Genomic DNA, 21,228 nt, shown 5'->3' on the forward strand with positions numbered 1-21,228 from the left:
GCCAGACTATCTTACCCGTATACATGGATGGACGCTTCTCCCTCTGTTACAGATGCCATGGTTGCCCTTAGTTTGAAGATGTAATACGGAGACAGGGCTCCTTAACTATCATATTCTAATTCCACTGATTTCAAAACTCGGTCCTCCAGAAAGTGGAGAGCAACAACAAGTATGCAGTTCTATTACACGATATATATATACAAAAATTAGCCAGGTTAGACAGGATTACCTACACATACTGACCAGTTAAAAAATACAGAAGCGTGCTACATGGCAGACCAATCCGAACTCATCTCTCTGCATGTCCAGCCCACCCATTATCTCAGCCAATCATCGACTTACTGTGAATGAAGTGCTTTGAACACACAAATGTATTGAGTAACCGGAGCCCACAGATTTACATAATCGCGGCATATAGCCTGAAACTATGAGGTTTGTCTAACCTGGTCCTTGGCCAGTTGAGGGAACTTGATTTGGTGGTTTTCTCCTACCATTGTTCAAACAAAACGGAACCCAACAGCTTTTCGGCGTCTTAGCTATAAAAGCAGGGATAGTTATCAACATTAGCTAGTGTGAGTCATCAGGCTACTTCTCAGCCTCACAGCAGTCAAGCAATGCATTCCACCAAGTCATTCACAATCTAGTCCGGTTGCAGCCACAATTAGACCTCATATTTGTTTGCCTAGCAATTATCAAATGTACATTGTTTAAATCACACATTTACAAGTCTCAGTCAAAATGACAGCTCCAATAAGCCCCCTATGGTGAACGACATGTGAGCGAGAGGCTCATAGAACCAAACTTACTCTTTCAAGTTTTCAGTTCATCATTCACCGTTAGGGGGTCCTGCAGTTATACTGCACTGTAACTGCAGTCCATCTGCAAAATTATTGTAGTAAAAAAAAATGTTATTTTGGAAACAGTATTTGGAGCCTACTGCAGTTATACTGCATTCTAACTACTGTTATAATACAGTGTACTGCACTTATACTGCACTCTGACTGCAAGGATGTGGCTATCTAGCTAGTATCAATAAGGGCTTTCTACGACCCTGCCAAGCCGCACTGCTCGCTTAACCCAAAAGCCAGCCGCACCAATGTGTCAGAGTAAACATGTCTGTCTGATAGTATGATGGTCAAAGATAAAGTATAAAAAATAAAGTCAAAATAAAACATAATAAAAAGTAAGTTTGAATGACACTGAGGGGCAGTGTTTTTACAGCAAATGCCTGTTTGCCTGAGGCTGATGCCGTGCAGGTGTTTGTACACATGCATATACACATACTCTCATTCAAATACACACGTGTAAATAGTGCCAGACATGCATTCAAACATATACAGTTGTCCTTGATGTCCTTTGGTTTGTTTGCATTCTTGTTTTCTGTTTTATTTTGTCTATTTCTTTTTCTCATGAGTTTATTTTCTTGGTTTGTTGGTGCATTGGGGGGTTCTTGGGGGTGGGGAATGGAATTCAATTTTTTTATTGGGAGAGGTGACTGTGGGAGGGGTCTCGGATGGTTGAGGGATAGCTATGGGGAACTGTGGGGGGATCTTGGAGGGTTGGCGTCCCCGTTTTTTTTGGCCTTGTGGGAGATCTGTCGACGTGCCCTTGAGCAGGGCATTGACCCTGGATGCTTCTGTGTGTTGCTCTGAATGGGAGTCTGTCAGATGACTGGTGTGGTGTAGTTGTTGAGTGGCTTCACTGCAAGTATATTGTATGTTTTGGATATTCAATTAAAAAAATACAAATAAAAAATGTAAAAAAATCACAGACCAGATGACGACTGAAGTCACCTTACAGGCGCCCGGCCCACCACAAGGAGTCGCTAGAGTGCAATGGGACAAGGAAATCCCAGCCAGCCAAACCCTCCCCTAACACTGAAAATTGTGCGCCGTCTTATGGGTACGGCCGGCTGTGACACAGCCTGGGATTGAAGTGACGCATCAAAGTGACGCGATGCAGTGCCTTAGACCGCTGCGCCACTCGGGAGGCCCCTGGATTGGAGTATTTTAACAAGGCTGAGTGACTGGCGGCTTCAAGGTTTCTCCATGATGCAAATGTTTAGGATACATTAACGAAACATGCCATAACTGTTACGTTAATTAACTATTACGATTCATTTATGTATATTCGTTTTTATATGGTCTCTAAAAAAGCTATCTCATGAATATAGAGCAATGTGTTTGTATTCTGTAGCTGGTTGGTGGAGGATGGTCCTCCAAGAGAATACACTCAACTACCCTCTCTCGTAACGTATCTCTCTCTCCTTCCCTCCCCCACACAGCATCCTCCGACAGAGTCCCACCCATCATCCGCCAAGGACCGGCCAATCAAACGCTGGCGCCGGGCTCCACGGCCCATTTACAGTGCCACGTGATGGGCAACCCTCTGCCCAGCATTCAATGGGAGAAGGATGGCCAAAGGATCCTGGGAGATGAGCGTGTCAGCCTGATGGAGAACGGAATGTTCCAGATCACAAACCTGCAGGTACCTGAAAATAACTTAAATAGAACGTTCCCAATAATTCTTAAGAACATAGAAAGAATGTTCCCAATAATGCTCATGAACGCTGCAAGAATGTTCCCATTGATTCTCCTCCCATCCTCCTTCGTAAATGCCATCACTCCCTGGATATTAGTAAATGAAATTAAACGCTTCACATTTCCTCTCAATGCACTCCAAGTCTCATCATGGCCAATCTTCTGAGCTATTTCTCCTAGGTGATACTAAGCAACCGCATGCAGTCACAACTGAGTGCTGTTTCCAATGCAATCCAATCAACTTCTCAGCCTTAATGGTATTTAGCTTAAATTCATTCATTGTACTATTATGACTCACTGCCAGTCACAGCAATAGGCATAGCAGTGTTGAGATGCCACGGCAAAGCAACCTGTCCAGTTGATATATTGATATTTACTCATTGAGCGTCATACAGGTCATAGTAGCCGTCCACTCTAAAACACAACTCAGCAATCTAATACAATCTAATTGAGCGGCAGATATTAATATTGGAATACTGGCAGAGTGGCTTTTTTATGGGTTATGGGTGAGTCAGTGATTTAGTGATTGGTGGTCGAGTTTCTGCGGCGTCATAAAGCTTGGCGGTGATGCATAGTCGCCAAGGTAATGAACGAGTGCAATCGTTAGTGGTAGTATATGCACGGATAATGATATACATTCTACCAAGAGCTCTCTGGGGTTGCGGGCTGCACCTGCAAACCCGCAGGTTGTGTGTGTGTGTGGCGAGCTTCGGGACCAGCTGACGCGTTAATTAATTGATTGTTGGGCCCAGAGTGATTAACGATCGCCATGACTTTAATTAAATCCTTGTAGGGGTTTTGAGAGAGGCCAAGAAGGAGAGACCAAGAGCGAGAAAATATTAAGTCAAGCATCTCAATGTACCAAAACATTTTTCATGCACTCAATATGTAGAAAACACTCTTTGGTACTTCCTCTAATGACTGTATTAGAGAATTTCTCACATCTCGACTTGCCTCGACAAGATGGACTACTTATGGCCAATTTTATCTTTTTGAAACTTGGACACTGTCCCTGTTTGTTTTTAATTGCTCTCCTTCCCTTTTATCAGGGCGATCATCTTTTAACTAAAGCAGAGTGGGGCATAGGAAGTTGACTTCTGGTGGAGGTAGGAGAGGTGAGAGAGGAGGGTGGGGTGGAGAAGAGAGGGCAGGGGACCCGACAGATGGTCGGTTTGTTCCTCTCTGTGACTGAAGAGATGCCCATTACCCCGGGACCAGAGCAAGAACGAGGGGGATGGAAAGAAAATAGATGAGAAAGAAAGACAGGATATTGGGATGAGAGAGAAACAGAACAAGTCAAGGAAGATGCTACAATATAGAGAAAGAGTGCACTCGAGATGATATCAGAACAGCGAGGATGTGGAGAAAATAAAAAACTCTTGACTCCTTCATACATTTTTAGCAATCTGTTTAGCGCAGCACCCAAAGCTGCCAACCATGATTAATAGTTAGATGCCCGGCCATTTACCCCTTCCCACTCCTCTCCTCCAATCACCAGTCACAAACATGGACCTGTCGCCACAGACAGCCACATCCTTCGCTGCCATACAAGTCCGTTCAGGGTCAGCCGGCCTATAGGAAGAGAGAAGGAAGAGTGATGTACTGTTCGACTTGGAGTCACCTTTCCTGTCTCTCTTGGGGCTTTTAGACAGGGCACTTAGACTTGTGTAATGCCATCGCCACTGCAACTGGCCAGTCAGCCACACACACACACACACACACACACACACACACACACACACACACACACACACACACACACACACACACACACACACACACACACACACACACACACACACACACACAGAGAGAAGTAGTGGATGGCATCCAAGCACCAACTACATTGCATTATATTGATTGCATTGTGTTGTCTCGCTCTGTGTTTTTGTAATGTGCTTTGCATAATTAATTAGCTTTGTTTTGAATAAGAGTGGTTTTAAATTAACCAGAAGGTCTGAAAACCTAGTTGTTAGTTTGAAATCTGTGTTTGTGTGATTGTGTAGCCCACTAACCTGCAAGTGGGTGGCCGTGAGCTGTCACCATCATTAGATCCTTGTCTGCAAATTAAAGTCTCGACATCTTCCACTGTTGTGAGCAATTTCTAGCCCCTGTCTAGCTCTGAGCTTCCCAATGAATTTTTAATGACCCACACTTAGTCTCTCACAACACACACAACACACACACACACACACACACACACACACACACACACACACACACACACACACACACACACACACACACACACACACACACACACACACAGAACGTTTCCCTTGCTAGTAGCATGGCTATGGATCATCAGCCCGTATTGCTGCTTACTGTTGAGTGCTCAGTATGCAGCACAGTCAGAGCCACAGAAATATGAAGTGATGTATGAGCCGCAGAAGTATGCAGACCCCTCTGGTTACATATTCCACCTCTTTTCAATGTCATGTTCATTATGCCCAGCACAGTACCATTGTCTACATAATGTGAACAGTCCTTTAACCTCCTTTAAACGTTGGGGTACAACAGTTGAACTAAGCTTATGAGGCATTTATAAGTTAGTGTTCTTTAAAAATCAATTGGTAGATATAATACATTTATAAGTCCAAAAATGTATCTAGCAATGGCAGATTGTCCCTTAAAACTCTCACATTGGTACCAAAGGATCAGGGCCCATATTTATAAAGTCTTTCATAGTAGGAATGCTGATCTATTGTCAGTTTTGACTTTTAGATCGTAATGAATACAATTACATGGACAGAGGGGACCTGATCCTAGATCAGAAACTCTAACCCGAGACGTTTTATGTGCACAGGCCCAGAGGTACTATAGTAAAGAAAACTAAAATATCAGCACATATGCTCCAAACCCTTTTTGAGGAACTGTGGTTTCTCTATTAAGGGACTAGCTAGCAGTGTTACAGCTACATGTGAGACTTCATTGACAGCAAAGCATAATGTTACTCTTTATTAATGTTCATGGGACCATATGAGCGCAAATGTACATATCCAACAACTATGTTCCAATAGAACATACTGTAAATAGAATAGTTCCCCATGAACCATTATGAGAATAGTACTTATTAGATCCGTGCAATAAAACATATGGGTATCTTTGGGGAGATACACATAATTATTATACATAGTTAACAGTCTTTGGAGACTATGGATAGCCCATAGATTCTAGGTAGATGTTCATGTTGACTTATCTGGAAAGATTTGCTCCAGAACACCTGAATGTGAAAAGGCAAAGGCATTGTGCTTCTATGCATATACACCGATGTTAACTAGGCCCTCTCTCTTGTTGCCAGGAAACCGACTCTGGGGCCTATACCTGCGTGGCTTCCAGCTCCAGCGGAGAAACGATGTGGAGCGGTGTACTCACTGTTAAAGGTAAATGCCCACACACGTAGACACGCGCGCACACACACACATGCACACGGACACAGTGAATGGTAAATCTACTGTAATAAACTCCTCCCTAGAGTATTAGATTGCCTCTGCCATGTCATTGTCACGTTGGCATGAAGGATCGGGAGACAGACGCAGGAATGCGTAATAGTTTTTATTATTAAGCACAAATTCCTGCGTGCCGTGTAAAGGCACAGGGGGGATCCATGACAGCAGAGCAACGACACCGGCCAATCACAGGAATGCAGTGCAGGTCAATCAGGACCCAATGCAGCTGCTGAAGTGTTGGACGGGCCAGTTGCTGCTGCCAAAGTTGCGGCGGCATCGGACGGACCAGTAGCAGTGGCGCCGGACAAACTAGTTGCAGCATCGTCGGACGGGTCAGTTGTAGCTGCCAAACTTGCAGCAATGCCAGACGGACCAGTCGCAGCATTGTCGGACGGGCCATTCCCCCTCAATGGTCGATTATTCTGTCACGTTGGTAACAATGATTTGGGAGACAGACGCAGGAATGCGTAATATAAAAAAAAAATGAAGCACAAATTACGGCGTGCCATGTAAAGGCATGGGGACGAAGACCAAACACCACGTAACAGAAACACAGGGTAGAAACCCAAACAAAAAAACTCGGAGTACCTTGAATAAATAAATCCGAGCACAAAGATTAACACATGGGACAGACCCGTAATCATCTGCGCAATCCACAAGGGCACGAAAGCCCAAAACACACAGCACAGGTACTCAAACGCACCAACTGACATTGTAACAATAATCAACCCCCAAATGGAAACCAAAGGGCACATATATACAAATACAATCAGTGGGAATAGGGGCCAGGTGTGTTCCAGAAAGATCCATGACAGTCATGCCCATATAAGATCATTGAATCAAGAAATAAGGCAGAGGTCTTGTAATATTGCGGTTGAAATCACACCTAGGGGCGTTGCTTGGCCCATGGCGAAGCAGAGGGATGATGAGTTGGAATAAGTAGTGTCTTATTGCTGTTATGAAATGCTAATGTTTGATGAAGCTTGATAAGATGGTATGTAGTGCCTACTAATGCATCGTAAACCAACCAAACAGAAACTCTGATAATTCACAACTAAACTGTTATTCAGCCAGTCCGTCAAAGTCAGTTACTGTGATCAGGGCTGGGGTGTCGGTTCCATTTCAACTCCTTATTGACAATAATGTTGCTTTTCAAAGGGTGGCAGGGTAGCCTAGTGGTTAGAGTGTTGGACTAGTAACCGGAAGGTTGCAAGTTCAAACCCCCGAGCTGACAAGGTACAAATTTGTCATTCTTCCCCTGAACAGGCAGTTAACCCACTGTTCCTAGGCCGTCATTGAAAATAAGAATTTGTTCTTAACTGACTTGCCTAGTTAAATAAAGGTAAAATATATATTTTTTGTAATTGACAGAATTTAAATGGACCTTACTGCATGAATTATTTATTCGTAACTCTTTAGACCACAAAAGGGCTTCCAACAACAGTTATATTGAGAATGGTATTACTAAATATAGGAGATTCACTACCATCCAGCTACCCTCTCATCCTCTGTCTCTTTTTAAATGCATTTTAAATAAAGTTTGATTTGATTGTGATTTTCAGAGAGTGGAGGTTCGTCTGTGGCCCAGGCATCAGAACCCTTCCAGCTACCGGGACCTCCCCAGAAGCCTGTGGTGACCGACGTGACCCGCAACAGTGTCACCCTCACCTGGCAGCCCAACGCCCATGAGGGGGGGGCTGCCGTCACCTCCTACATCATCGAGGCCTTCAGGTGGGTGGAGTCGACAGTAGAAGATAGACCTGGGCCGCGTTCTGTAGGGCTCAACCTTGTGGTACATTCTGTAGAACAGACAGAAAGACAGATTTGAAAAACAGTTTTTTCTTAGAAGTAACACGAAACATCTGAAGACACACTTTCCCTAACACACATTTTCTATCCTCCAGCCCACTGCCCTCTCTCTAGCCAGAGGTTGCTGTGTGCAGCCATCCCTCATCGTTTCTTAATGGTGTGTCAGCACATGAGCCGTGTTAGCCGGGCATGACAGGCAGGAGGGCCCCCCCCCCCCTGCGGACACACAGACTCTGACACCTTTCACATTCTAATCAACCCCAGCTAGGTTGGCAGCTGGCCCATGCTAAGCCACTCCCCAAATCTCCCAGCTGCCCCCACTTTGCTTTTATTCCACATCAAACAAATCAAAATCAAATCACATTTTATTGGTCGCAAACACATATTTAGAATATGTTATTGCGGGTTTTACGCCCATTGTTAGATAAATGAGACCAAAGCACAGCGTGGAAAGTGTTCATGATTTTTAAAACTGAACTCCGACAAAACAACAAAATACAAAACGGAACATAAAGTTCTGCAGCGCTGGACAGCAACTATGCAAAAACAAGATCCCACTATCTAAGGTGTGAAAAAGGGCTGCCTAAGTATGATCCCCAATCAGAGACAACGATAGACAGCTGCCTCCGATTGGGAACCCTACCCGGCCAACAAAGAAATAGAAAAATTAGAATGCACACCCTGACCGAACCAAATAGAGAAATAAAAAGGCTCTCAAACGTCAGGGTGTGACTGTGGATGTATTGAAATGCTTGTGTTCCTAGCTCCAACAGTTCAGTAATATCTAACAATTCACAACAATCTAAAAGTAAAATAAAGGAATTAAGAAATAATTCATACTGGATATATATTATTTAAAATATTAGGACGAGCAATGTCAGTGTATGTGCATACGGCAGGTAGCCTAGTGGTTAGAGCATTGAACTTAATCCCCGAGCTGACAAGGTACAAATCTGTCATTCTGCCCCTGAACAAGGCAGTTAACCCACTGTTCCTAGGCCATCATTGAAAATAAGAATTTGTTCTTAACTGACTTGCGTAGTTAAATAAAGGCAAAAATAAAATAAATATATACAGTACCAGTCAAAATTTTGGACACACCTACTCATTCAAGGGTTTTTCTTTATTTGGACTATTTTCTACATTGTAGAATAGTAGTCAAGACATCAAAACTATGAAATAGTAACTAAGAAATTGTTAAACAAATCAAAATATATTTTATATTTGAGATTCTTCAAAGTAGCCACCGTTTGCCTTGATGACAGCTTTGCACACTCTTGGCATTCTCTCAACCAGCTTCATGAGGTAGTCACCTGGAAGGAATGCATTTCAATTAACAGGTGAGCCTTGTAAAAAGTTAAGTTGTAGAATTTCTTTCCTTCTTAATGCATTTGAGCCAATCAGTTGTGTTGTGACAAGATAGTGTTGGTATACAGAAGATAGCCCTATTTGATAAAAGACCAAGTCCATATTATGGCAAGAACAGCTCAAAAAAGCAAAGAGAAACAACAGTCCATCATTACTTTAAGGCATGAAGGTCAGTCATTTCGGGAAAATTTCAAGAACTTTGAAAGTTTCCTTGAATTCAGTTGCAAAAACCATCAAGTGGTTTGTAATGACACACATAAACACACCGTGATCAACTTAGCGCGCCTCCATGGAACTTAGTGGGGTAATCTAAAATGGTAATGATTTTAAATGCGGATGGCACAGACAGACAAGTCCTTGGGCTATTGTATGCTGAGAGGAATTTTGCCCCCTCTCAACCTGACTCACTAGTCCCCTCATCCCTCTTCTCTCACCTTGCCCCCTGGGCAGTAGTTAGCACTGTGCCAAGTGGGCAAAATTGTGCTGGGGGTTGTGGGGGTGGGAGTGTCCAGGGAGAGAGAAGTGGGGATGAGTGTGTGTGTGACAATGGGGAGATGGAATCCTGACACATTGTTACTGTATGAAGAATGGCAGATGTACCATTCTAAAGGACATGCATGTTTATTGGGAAAGAGTGTATGTTTACGTGTGTATCTGTGTTTTCCTGTGTGTGTGTGCGCCCCACGCTTCAGCCTCTCCTCCGACAAAGTGACCTTAGATTTATCACTACCAGTATTGGGTGGTCTGCTAGAGGAATATTTATGGATCGCGCAGCTTTTATATCTCTGTCGCCTAATTGCGCAGGTTAGCTGTAAAGTCACTAGTCTGCTGCTGTCTCTGGCACGATGAAGAAAATAAAAAGAACGAATGGAGAGAAATTAGAAAAAATTAAAAAAGCGAGGGGTGGAGGAGGTTGTCATGTGACCGTGCCACTAAATAATAAGAGGTGACATTTAATCTAAATAAGAAGAGTCAGGAGAGGAAAATGCGGGACCGTCAAAGCCAAAGAAGCTCAAAATGTTTCCCTCTACCTTCATCAGATGCGTTGTTCACAAGATTTATCACATTTATTTATTACAGCAATTTTAAAAGGACAAAAAAACACAAGACTTGACATAAACACAGCTGGCATTATTGTTGTTGTAATCAGAATGAAGACAGTGAATAATAGTTTATCACTATAGAGTAATGACATCGTTATCACTACAGGGTATAAGGAAGGCTTGCCTTGCACAGTAACTTTACTAACATAATTGGAAATGACACGACATCATTGTCTGTGGTCTCTTACTCTAGCCAATCAGCAGGCAGTACGTGGCAGACGGTGGCTGACCTGGTAAAGTTGGAGAAACACACTGTCAGCGGTCTCTTTCCCAACACCATCTACTTGTTCATCGTCCGAGCGGTCAACGCCTACGGGCTGAGTGACCCCAGCCCCATCTCTGAGCCCGTCCGCACACAAGGTCAGTACCTGGGAGGGGATATAACAGCTTTACTGGTCATTTACTATGAAAGACAATTGAAAAAAATGTAAGCATTACAAGGTGGTTGTTAGTGTAGAAAGAGCGTGAAAAGTTTAAAAGTAAAAACTTTTTTTCTCAAATTTTGAAGCATTTCATCATGAAAGCATGGCGGTTTGAAGGCTTCATAAAAACGATTTAGATTATTTCAATCAAGTGTATATGAGCTACAGTAAGCATCTACTATAGTTTTACTGTTATTGTCTGTCTGATGTTTGTTAATGTTGTGTTTGCAGATGGGAGTCCTACAGGTCAGGGAGTGGACCACAGGCAGGTCCAGAGAGAGTTGGGAGAGGTGGGTGTTCAGCTTCAGGAGCCTGTCACACTCACTGCCTCCAGTGTTCAAGTATCATGGATGGTGAGTACCCTGACCTGAGTTTTTACATATTCTTTCACAGGAGAAATACCATCTGTAACGATGTGCACTGAGAGTCGGGAAGAAAGTTCAGGTAGTGAGTGTTTAAAAACAATTAACGGAACATAATACAAAACAAGAAACACTAACAGCACACAGACAGGAAACTGAAACAGAAACAATGACGCCTGGGGAAGGAACCAAAGGGAGTGACATATATAGGAAGGTAATCAGGGAAGTGATGAGTCTAGGTGAGTCTGATGACCTGCAGGTGAGTGTAACGATGGTGACAGGTGTGCGCCATAACGAGCAGCCTGCTGACCCAGAGGCCAGAGAGGGAGCACACGTGACACCATCAGTTGTACTTTCACACTCTGGAATGTTTTTTTTACTTTATATCCATTTCCAAGGGCAGTAAAACTGTAATTCATAAATGTCTCTTTTTTTCTCTCTTTCCACCCCTTTCTTCTGTCCCTCCCCAGGTAGACCGTCAGTCCCAGTACATCCAGGGCTACCGGCTCCTCTACCGGCCCATCGGTGGCACCTGGCAGCTGCAGGATATCAAGGCCCCGTCAGAGCGCCTGGCCGTGGTCGCCAACCTGCTCACAGGCACAGAGTATGAGATCAAGATCCGGCCCTACTTCGACGAGTTCCAGGGCAAGGACAGTCGGCTGCTGCTGATCAGAACAGCAGCGGAAGGTAAGACTGGCTTGAAGCTACTGATACTCACAACTTCTGATGAGACTGACATAAGCCCTTCTGAGACCGAGGCTCTCCTAATATGGACATGGTACACTTGAGATAGCCTATGTCCATAATGGAGGGAATGGTGGGTAACAAGGGTTTTAAAATAGGTTTTTCTCAATGGGACTTCCAGGTTCAAATAAAGGCTTTTAAAGTGGCGATTGATTGGTCATACTCAGACGTTGCTGTCAAAGAAAATGTGCCCTCAGTCAATTCACCCAGCAAAATAAGGGTGAAATACAAAATACATTCTAGAAGTGGTTTTTAAATAAAACCTTTTAGTACTTGTCTTGAAACATTTTGAGGACTCTGGCTTTTTGAAAATAGCTAGCTGTTCAGGAGTCACATCACAGTCGAAGCAATTGGATTGCAATTCCCAACACCTGTGTGACCTTTACATCCTGTTATGAAGACGAAGCACTGTTTATAGTTCAATAACCATTTGATGGCATTTGATGGAGTCTGCCATTTTCATCATTCTCAAATCATATTTTCGCTATTTTGCCAAATGCCCCTATTTCATTTTTTTCATATCAGTTGGGGGTTTTTCACACCTTGCTCGTATCTCTTCTCCTGCAGTCCCAAGTGCCCCTCCCAGAGCAGTCAACGTGGTTACAGTGAAGCTGAGCAACAGCTCCAGTATTAGTGTGTCCTGGGAGCCTCCTCCCACCGACATGCAGAATGGAATAATCCAGGAGTACAAGGTATGCTGACAGAGAAAATGGCATGATGATTGGATCTGTCCAAAAACGTGCATCCACGTTTTTTGGCATTTTCGTATAAACAAAATGGACATTACATAATAATAGTTACATAATTACGACATAGTTTCTTTGGGAATCATTAAAACAAGTAATGGGAAACAAAGGAGTAGCTATGAATTGTTTTGAATTATTTGAAGCAAGTATCAGAAAGTACCCAGTTACCAAATAAGTTATTTTCTAAATAACAAAATATAATGTAAACACCAGCTCAAACAGGACTGTAAAATAAATTGTGTCTATATAATGATTTCCTCAGAGTCACAACAGGCAGTCCTAATAGCATTCTATAAAAATGGATTTGATTTGATTATGCTCCTCCTGGAGGCAGAACTGAGTGATTTCTTCTTAGATAGGCCAGCTACAATGTCAAAATTGGCTATATTGTAAAAAAAAACATATAAAAACTCAAATTCATTTTTTTACATCTTCATTTAAGGTTAGGGTTAGGTGTTAGGGTTAGCAGTGTGGTTAAGGTTAGTGTTAGGTTAGGTTTTATGACTTTGTGGCTGTGCAGAGCTGCCTTCAGAACAAGATTCATGACGGAAAAAACGCTAACCTGCGTCCTAATTTGGACACCGCAAATTTGACCTCTTCCATCTCACACCAACTCACCGTCCTCCAACCATCAACAGGTGTGGTGTGTAGGCAATGACACCCAGACCCGCTACCACATCAACACCACCGTAGATGGCACTGTCCTCTCCACCATACTCAAGGGGCTGCTGCCAGGCATCCTGTACCAGGTGGAGGTGGCAGCGGTGACCAGCGCCAGAGTGGGCATCCACAGCCAGCCTGTGTCCGTCCTCATCAGTGAGTCCCCACAGAACCACAAGCTAGCAGAATTAAACATTTCAGTTCTGCGATATCAAGGAGATAGGGGGGTAGCTAAAATTACTGAAATTATTGCTCAGCATTTTTTTATTACATTTAAATGTTTGGTCATTTAGCAGACGCTCTTATCTAGAGCGATTTACAGGAGCAATTAGGATTAAGTTCCTTGCTCAATGACATATCGACAGATTTTTCACCGGCTAAGGGATTCGAGGTTGGTTATAACACTTAACAGGTAAAAGTTAAATATCCCTCCACTAACTACTTGCTGCTCTCCTTCAGAGCTGCCAGTGGAGGCACCGTCAGTACCCGGTACCGGGGGGGGTGTGGAGGGTGATGAGAGCAGCGTGAGCCTGGCCGAGCAGATTACTGATGTGGTGAAGCAGCCGGCATTCATCGCTGGGATCGGCGGGGCCTGCTGGGTCATCCTCATGGGTTTCAGCGTGTGGATCTACTGCCGCCGCAAGAAGAGGAAGGAGCTTAGTCACTACACTGCATCGTTCAACTACACGCCTGCTGGTACTTTACACTTTATATGATGCAATCTTTACACACCACTAAATGTTACTTTACCACAATATCAAAGAAGGATGTTGTAACCCACCTTACCATATCAAGTATTCCACTGCACTACTACTACATTAAATGTAATGTAATGTACTACTAAAAGGCTACTATTATACCTTAAAGTTACCTAACAAAATATTTACTTATTGCATTCTAATATATTGGCAAACTTGCACTTTACAATGGAGTGCAATGGAGTAGAAACTTCTGTTTTCTCTTTTCAAAACTGGTTGAATGACTATTTTTACCCTGTAGGCACCTGAAACTTACTCAATGTGACAGTAAACGAGAATCACCTGCCTCCAACCAAATTCATTTGAATTCTTCTGAATTCGTAATACTTTTTTTTTTTAAATCTACATTTCAGTTTAGATGTTTTACTTGTTGTGCAGTTGTAAATCAAACAAATCCTTGTGTGAACACCAAAATAGTCTTTCGATGCATTTAAATGGGGCCATCTGCAGTTGCTACATCCATTTTGGGGCTTATAACTTAATGATATGTACCCATTGATTCTTGAAGAATATAACATATACAGTAAATGCCTTGCGAACTGTCATACCTCATCAGAACCCAAAATATAAGGTTGCTTTACTCAAATGTTTGGAACAAAGCAAATGTAAACAAACACTATACAGCCTGAGAACATGGTTAGAACTATAATTTTGATATCATGGACGGTCAGTCATTGCATCCATAGCTTTGTCTATACATTTGAGTGGTGACATTTCTCCAGCCCCATCTCTCAGCTTTTTACTGAAACAGAATATGAATGCGCTTTATTTTTTTCAAATGCTGATTCCTGCTTTAGGTTTGCCAATATATTACAGCGAACTGTACCATACTGCACTGTGGCAACCTTACTGTATTTTACCTTGCCATTCACACATTTAATTTTTTATGCAGTTGGCTTTCCACATGGAGAGACATCTGGACTTAGTGGAAGGTAAGGATCCCTGTTTATGTCATTTCAAGTTGATTTTCACATTCTTATATTAGTCCTTTTTTGTAATGTGATGAGAACAAAGTTGTGGATTGACATCAGATATGATCATAGTGTGTGACTACCTACATGTACATATTACTTCAATTACCTTGTCTAACTGGTGGCCCTGCACATTGACTCTGTACCGGTACCCCCTGTATATAGCCCCGCTATTGTTATTTTACTGCTGCTCTTTAATTATTTGGTACCTTTATTTCTTATTTCTTGTAGGTATTTTTCTTAAAACTGCATTGTAAGCGTTTCACTGTAAGGTCTACTACACCTGTTGTATTCGGCGCATGTGACAAATAAAAATGTATTTGATTTGATTAATTGTGTTTTAGGCCTGGCATGCTGGGTGGCAACATGGGCAACTACCCATGGCTGGCAGACTCTTGGCCCACCACCAACCTGGTCCACAGTGGCAAGGAGGCTGTCAAATGCTGCACCTCCAAACATGACACGGCAGAGAGATACTACAATGGTATGAGACACGGCATGATTCTGCTCACAATGGCCATTTTGTTTTGCATAAACATGAATGGTATACTACGGGGTTGCCAACATGCACGCATTTTGCGTATCAACTACGCAATTCTCTGTCCATGTACGCAGGTACGAGTTCCGAGTTAAAAGTATGCATAAATTAATAGGGTTTGATTTTTTGTTTTTACATTTTAATAAAAAATAAATCTACTGAGTAAATCTAACAGCAGTTCACTCGCATTTGCTATTGAAAGAAAGAATACCCTCTTGCTAGGGACAGAGATCCCAGGCAGAGCCAGGCAGCCTCGCTAACATGGCAACATGAGGGTATATTAACTCTTTGGTCTTCCACCATGTAAGTGGATCCGCATCCCGGGGACTACAGTCCACTTCCCTGTATGAGGTCACCTCCTCCACTATGACCTTGACCTTTGACTTGGTTCCCTGCTCCTGGGTTGTGAACAACTCTCCAAAAAGCTCAGTCATGGCAGACTTCTTTTCTGGAGGAGAAGCCCTGTCACCTGCCATCTCTGGAGTGGGGTTAGCTCCTGTGGTATCTGTGGCTTGACACTGCACAATTAAATTAGATGAAAATACTATCTCTGAAGTGGCTTCAAAAATATGATTTGTTGTTAGAAATATATATCAGACACTATTATGACCATTACAATTATTTCCTTATAATGAATTGTTAAATCACTAATTAATAAAATAATAAATGCCACATGAACAAAATAATTACAATACCTGTTGTATATTGGTCACAATCTCTGCTGTGAGTTCATTGTATGTAGACTCTCAGACGAGCAGCAGCATCCAGGTGCAGCAGGGACTTGAACCGGGGGTCCAAAGCGGTGCTCTTGTGTAAGAAGTCTTGGACACCAGGGTCAGCATATCTAGGCTCCGGGTTAACTCTGATAGCAGTCTTGACATCCCTTACTGCGGGTTCATCTTCATCAGATGCCACCATTGATTTCAGGATCATTGTTTTCATAGGCAGGACCATAGAAAATGATGGCATGCTTTCAGTGCATATCAGTGTTGTGACTGTTTAGAGAGGTTTGTACACTTTGATAACTTCCTCTGCTAGTCTTATGTTATTTTCAGACAGTCACAATGTCTTTCACATTCTTCCTCACAGCTTGATCAGTCAGTGTAGAATGCACAGTAACTTTCTGCTCAAGGTGTCTCTCAACCATGTCGTGGCTTTAATTCCATCTAGTAGGGACATCTTGGATTAATTTGTGGTTTGGCAGCTCCAGCATCTCCTGTTTTGTCTTAAACATGTGCAGCAGTTGTGCTTTTATGAAAGAGGGATACCACCGTCCTGATCTTTGCTAGGAGGCGAGACATTGGATTCACTGACATTGCTTTTTGAGATGCTAGATGAATAACGTGAGCAAAGCATCCTATCTGTGGCCCCAGTCCAGCTAGTGCAACGGCATTTACAATATTTCTAGCGTTGTCAGTGTTCGCAGGAATCGTTACATTAACCCCCCTCCAACTTCCACACGGCAACTACGTGACACTCAAGGGGACGTGTTTGAAGGAGATGGCTTTTTATCTATCTCCCACTCTGCCGTAATGAAATGAGCCGTTACAGTATGGTAGCTCTAGACGTCCAACTCTGAGCAACAGACCTCATTCCTGACAACTTGGTCTCAAGTAGTTTTTTTTTTGGTTTGTATAAGGCAGGCATTAATGTCTGGGCAAAATGTGTACAGGAAGGAATGGTGAAGCGCGGCTCGACCACTTTAAACATGTTTCTGAACCCTGCACTCTATACCACAGAGAAGGGTCTCATATCTGCCGCTATGAATTTTGCCTTCGCTCTGTTGATTTCTTTAGCCCTACCGGAGTCAGCCACATATTGTTGCCAGAAGGCAGTGGGGAGAAGTGGTTGCCGTTGCATTTTTTCACCTAGTCACACTGATTGGCACTTTGGGGTGATGTCGGCGCAAAAGAGTAGTCATGTTAAAATTGAGAAAGTCCTAAAATGTCTCACAGATCCGGTATCAAAAATCTATGCATACTTTTTGCAGAGTATAGACAAATATACACAAATATATCTCTGAACCTCATAGTTATCTATCTAGTTTAAAATGGGTCCAAAGAACCTCAAAAATCAAATAAAATACACTACATGACCAAGCCATACCAATTTTTGATGCCGGAAATCTGATTCTACAACGAGAGGCGCCGTGCATTCACATTTTACTGTCAACTTTAGAGATGCAACTGCAGAAACTAATGTCCTACTGCAAGCCAGACACTGTCCCTACCATGATGGCAGAAACGAGTAGTGGTGTCAAGCCTACACTCTACCTGGCGAGACAACACCAGCTTCCTGACGAGGAGCTGTCCATTGGCCAGGACACCCGCAACTACATAGGAAGCCAAGGCAAGCTGGATCTGAAGACCTATACAGATGTCAGGAACTTATTTTCTTCTGCAGTAGACTACATGTTGCTGAAATTTCCATTTGGAGATGTGCTCCTCCAGCATGCAGTGGTCGCTGACATTGCCAACAGGCTGACTGCCAAGTTCTCATCCCTCAACTTTGTCATGGCACGCTTTCCCTGCATTATTCCTGAGGGAGCCGCTGTTCATCTGTTGGAAGATGAGTTTAGACTCTATCAGTCAACAACCTTTGAGCAGAGTCTGGTCAACGTGCGCAAGAATCAGGCCTGAAGAGAAATCAGCACAATGAAAAGGGGTGGCAACCTTTTGGCTGTGATGCTGGGAATATTGGTCATATTCCACAGCAATGCAGACTGCGAACGAATATTCAGTCTTGTTTCCAAGAACAAAACCCAGTACAGCCTCCCTCAGTACAGACATGCTGAGTGCCCTCATTACCAAGAAGGTTTCAATGATTGCCAGAGGAACTGTTTGCCACAGAGAAGTGTACCCTGATGCCCTGCTGCGTAAGGCTACATCTGCTAGCTACCAGGCAAAGCTGTCTAGGAAATGATTTCCTGAACATTTGAAGGTCTCCAGAAGATTTGTTCTCACCCACTGTTTCCTATCATAGCTTTTATTTGACACTGATGCACTGCTTCAAACATTTATTATTTTTATCAGTTAAAAAAAAAGATGTTTGTACGTTTTGTACTTAAATAAATAACTTATTATTGTTTGTTTAATAAAATAAAAAAGAAGAATAAAGGCCCTTTGTGTTCGTTCAGGTAGCCTAGTGATTAGAGCGTTGGGGCAGTAACCGATTGGTTGCTGGATTGACTCCCCGAGCTGACAAGGTAAAAATGTGTCATTCTGCCCCTGAACAAGGCAGTTAACCCACTGTTCCCCAGTAGGTCAATGTAAATAAGAATTTTTTCTTAAGTGACTTGCCTAGTAAAATATATTGTTAGTGACTTTTACCATATGTGTAAATGGAATGCTGTCAAGAAAGAAAGTATTCCAACCAAACGAGCGTTCTACACGCGTGAGTTGATTCTTCAATTTCCCGCGTGCGTCTGGTACTCTAAAATGCTGGACAGGGTTGGCAGGTCTGAATATCTTCTGCAAACCAAACAGGTTGAATTGTTGTACTTTTATATTTTCTTGTGCTTAACTAACTACTTTATCCAGCGCATTCGGAAAATACCTTTTCCCTTTTTCCACATTTTGTTATGTTACAGCCTTATTCTAACATGGATTAAATCATTTTTTCCTCTACAACTTGATTGGAGTCCACTTGTGGTAAATTCTATTGATTGAACATGATTTAGAAAGGCACACACCTGTCTATATACAGTGTTGACAGTGCATGTCGGAGCAAAAACCAAGCCATGAGGTGAAAGGAATTGTCCGTAGAGCTCCGAGACAAGACAGGATTGTGTCGAGGCACAGATCTGGGGAAGAGTAGCATTTTTTTTATTCAGCATTGAAGGTCCCCAAGAACACAGTGGCCTCCATCGTTCTTAAATGGATGAAGTTTGGAACCACCAAGACTCTCCCAAGAGCTGGCCACACGGCCAAACTGGGCATTCTGGGGAGAAGGGCCTTGGTCAGGTCCCCGATGGTCACTCTGACAGAGGTCTAGAGTTCCTCTCTGGAGATGAGAGAACTTTCCAGAAAGACAACCATCTCTGCAGCTCTCCACCAATCAGACCTTTATGGTAGAGTGGCCAGACGGAAGCCACTCCTCAGTAAAAGGCACAGGACAGCCCGACTCTCAGACCATGAGAAACAAGATTCTCTGGTCTGATGAAATCAAGATTGAACTCTTTGGCCTGAATGCCAAGTGTCACATCTGGAGGAAACCTCCTGGCACAATCTCTGTGGTGAAGCATGGCGGTGGCAGCATCATACTGTGGGGGTGTTTTTCAGCGTCTGGGACTGGGAGACTAGTCGGGATCGAGGGAAAGATGAACGGAGCGAAGTATTTAAGAGATCCTTGTTGAAAACTTGCTCCACGATGCTCAGGACCTCAGACTGGGGCGAATTTCAGACTTATTTCTCAAAACCAGCTTTTGCTTTGCTTTGTATTGTGTGTAGATTGGTGAGGGGAAAAACACATTTGATTCCATTTTAGAATAAGGCTGTAACATAACAAAATGTGGAAAAAGTCAAGGTGTCTGAATTCTTTCCGAATACATTGTATGTCATGGTAACTGTTTTGGGTAATACAAGAATCGCTTAACTCACATAACAATGCTAACTCTGCAGTCGAATAACAAATTAAATCTCATTACCATAAGTCAGTCACCTGTCACCTGCATCTGCCTTCTCACTTCCTCTGACCCCTCTCACCACCAGAAGCGGGCATCTCTAACTACTTGAACCAGACAGAGAAGTACAGCACGGGCAGCTCCAATGAAGGTCCTATCTACAGCACCATCGACCCCAATGCCGAGGACCTGCGTAGCTACAACAGCCCCTACTCCTCCACCACGCCCTACGCCAGCACTCCCATCATGCCTTTCACCAACCAGGCGCTCCAGGGCTCTCACAGCCCCACAGAGCAAGATGGCAGCCACTGGATCACCCAGCCCGCCGGTCCCTCTTCCCAGTACGCCCAGCCCGAGCGCTGCAGAACGGACTGTGGTAAGACAGTGTTTAAGACTGTGTTTCCATTGGTAAATGGTTCAGGGTGGGGCACCAAGACCCCAAAGCAACATTCACAAAATGTAAACATAATAACTGGAGGCACCTTGACATTTTTGGAGCCATGAAACCGTATTATGGTACCTACTAGCTAGCAACAAGAGAGGTAGCGGTAGCTAACCTACTGTATAACACTGATTCATGTCTCCAAAAATGACAAGGGATCTCCAATTATGTTTCCATTTTGCGGTTTGTGACATATACCCTTTTCAAGAATATTAAAATAAATTTAGAGACCTTAGGACCTCCATTGAACAGCACTAAACCAGCTCTTTGTGTGTCTATGTGTAGGTAAACCCAAGCAGAAGTCCATGGGGAAGGCGGTGAAGACCCCCTCTCTAAAATGGACTGAAGCCCTCCCCCCACCCCCCTCATCTGGGGAGCTGGAGCAGTGTGTGGTAGAGGATATGCCCATGGATGACCATGAGGACATGGAGCTAGGGTAAGCACACAGACACACATGAATACACATAAGCGTGAACACATGTGTACACACATGTACGCCCATGTCCTTGCACTCTCAGGCCCCACTGACACATAGTGGTGGGCCAGGGCTTTGTGTGGAGGTTAATGACGTTAGCCTTATGTTGCCTTTCTGTCTGACAGGACAGTCTCTTCTTTGGTCTCTCTCTGTTAACCCGTTGCTAGCTTTGGACCTCAATGCACCTTTTATTCCAGGTCCCCACTGAACCACATTACTG

The 21,228-nt window shown here is 43.3% G+C and overlaps 1 protein-coding gene across 1 annotated transcript in view; it reads left to right on the top strand.

The window, feature by feature from the left end:
• Positions 1-21,228, top strand: part of LOC135550811 (roundabout homolog 2-like) — a 139,636-nt gene that overhangs the window by 110,171 nt on the left and 8,237 nt on the right. Inside the window, exons 9-21 of the mRNA XM_064981938.1 lie at positions 2,285-2,487; positions 5,842-5,923; positions 7,552-7,720; positions 10,463-10,629; positions 10,923-11,044; positions 11,524-11,740; positions 12,365-12,489; positions 13,182-13,359; positions 13,663-13,899; positions 14,854-14,893; positions 15,277-15,416; positions 20,180-20,467; positions 20,819-20,969. Coding sequence (XP_064838010.1) covers positions 2,285-2,487; positions 5,842-5,923; positions 7,552-7,720; positions 10,463-10,629; positions 10,923-11,044; positions 11,524-11,740; positions 12,365-12,489; positions 13,182-13,359; positions 13,663-13,899; positions 14,854-14,893; positions 15,277-15,416; positions 20,180-20,467; positions 20,819-20,969 — 2,119 coding nt within the window. The remainder of the gene's footprint in view (positions 1-2,284; positions 2,488-5,841; positions 5,924-7,551; positions 7,721-10,462; positions 10,630-10,922; positions 11,045-11,523; positions 11,741-12,364; positions 12,490-13,181; positions 13,360-13,662; positions 13,900-14,853; positions 14,894-15,276; positions 15,417-20,179; positions 20,468-20,818; positions 20,970-21,228) is intronic.

This window comes from Oncorhynchus masou, chromosome 12 (assembly GCF_036934945.1).
Source record: "Oncorhynchus masou masou isolate Uvic2021 chromosome 12, UVic_Omas_1.1, whole genome shotgun sequence".
Classification (NCBI taxonomy): domain Eukaryota; kingdom Metazoa; phylum Chordata; class Actinopteri; order Salmoniformes; family Salmonidae; genus Oncorhynchus; species Oncorhynchus masou.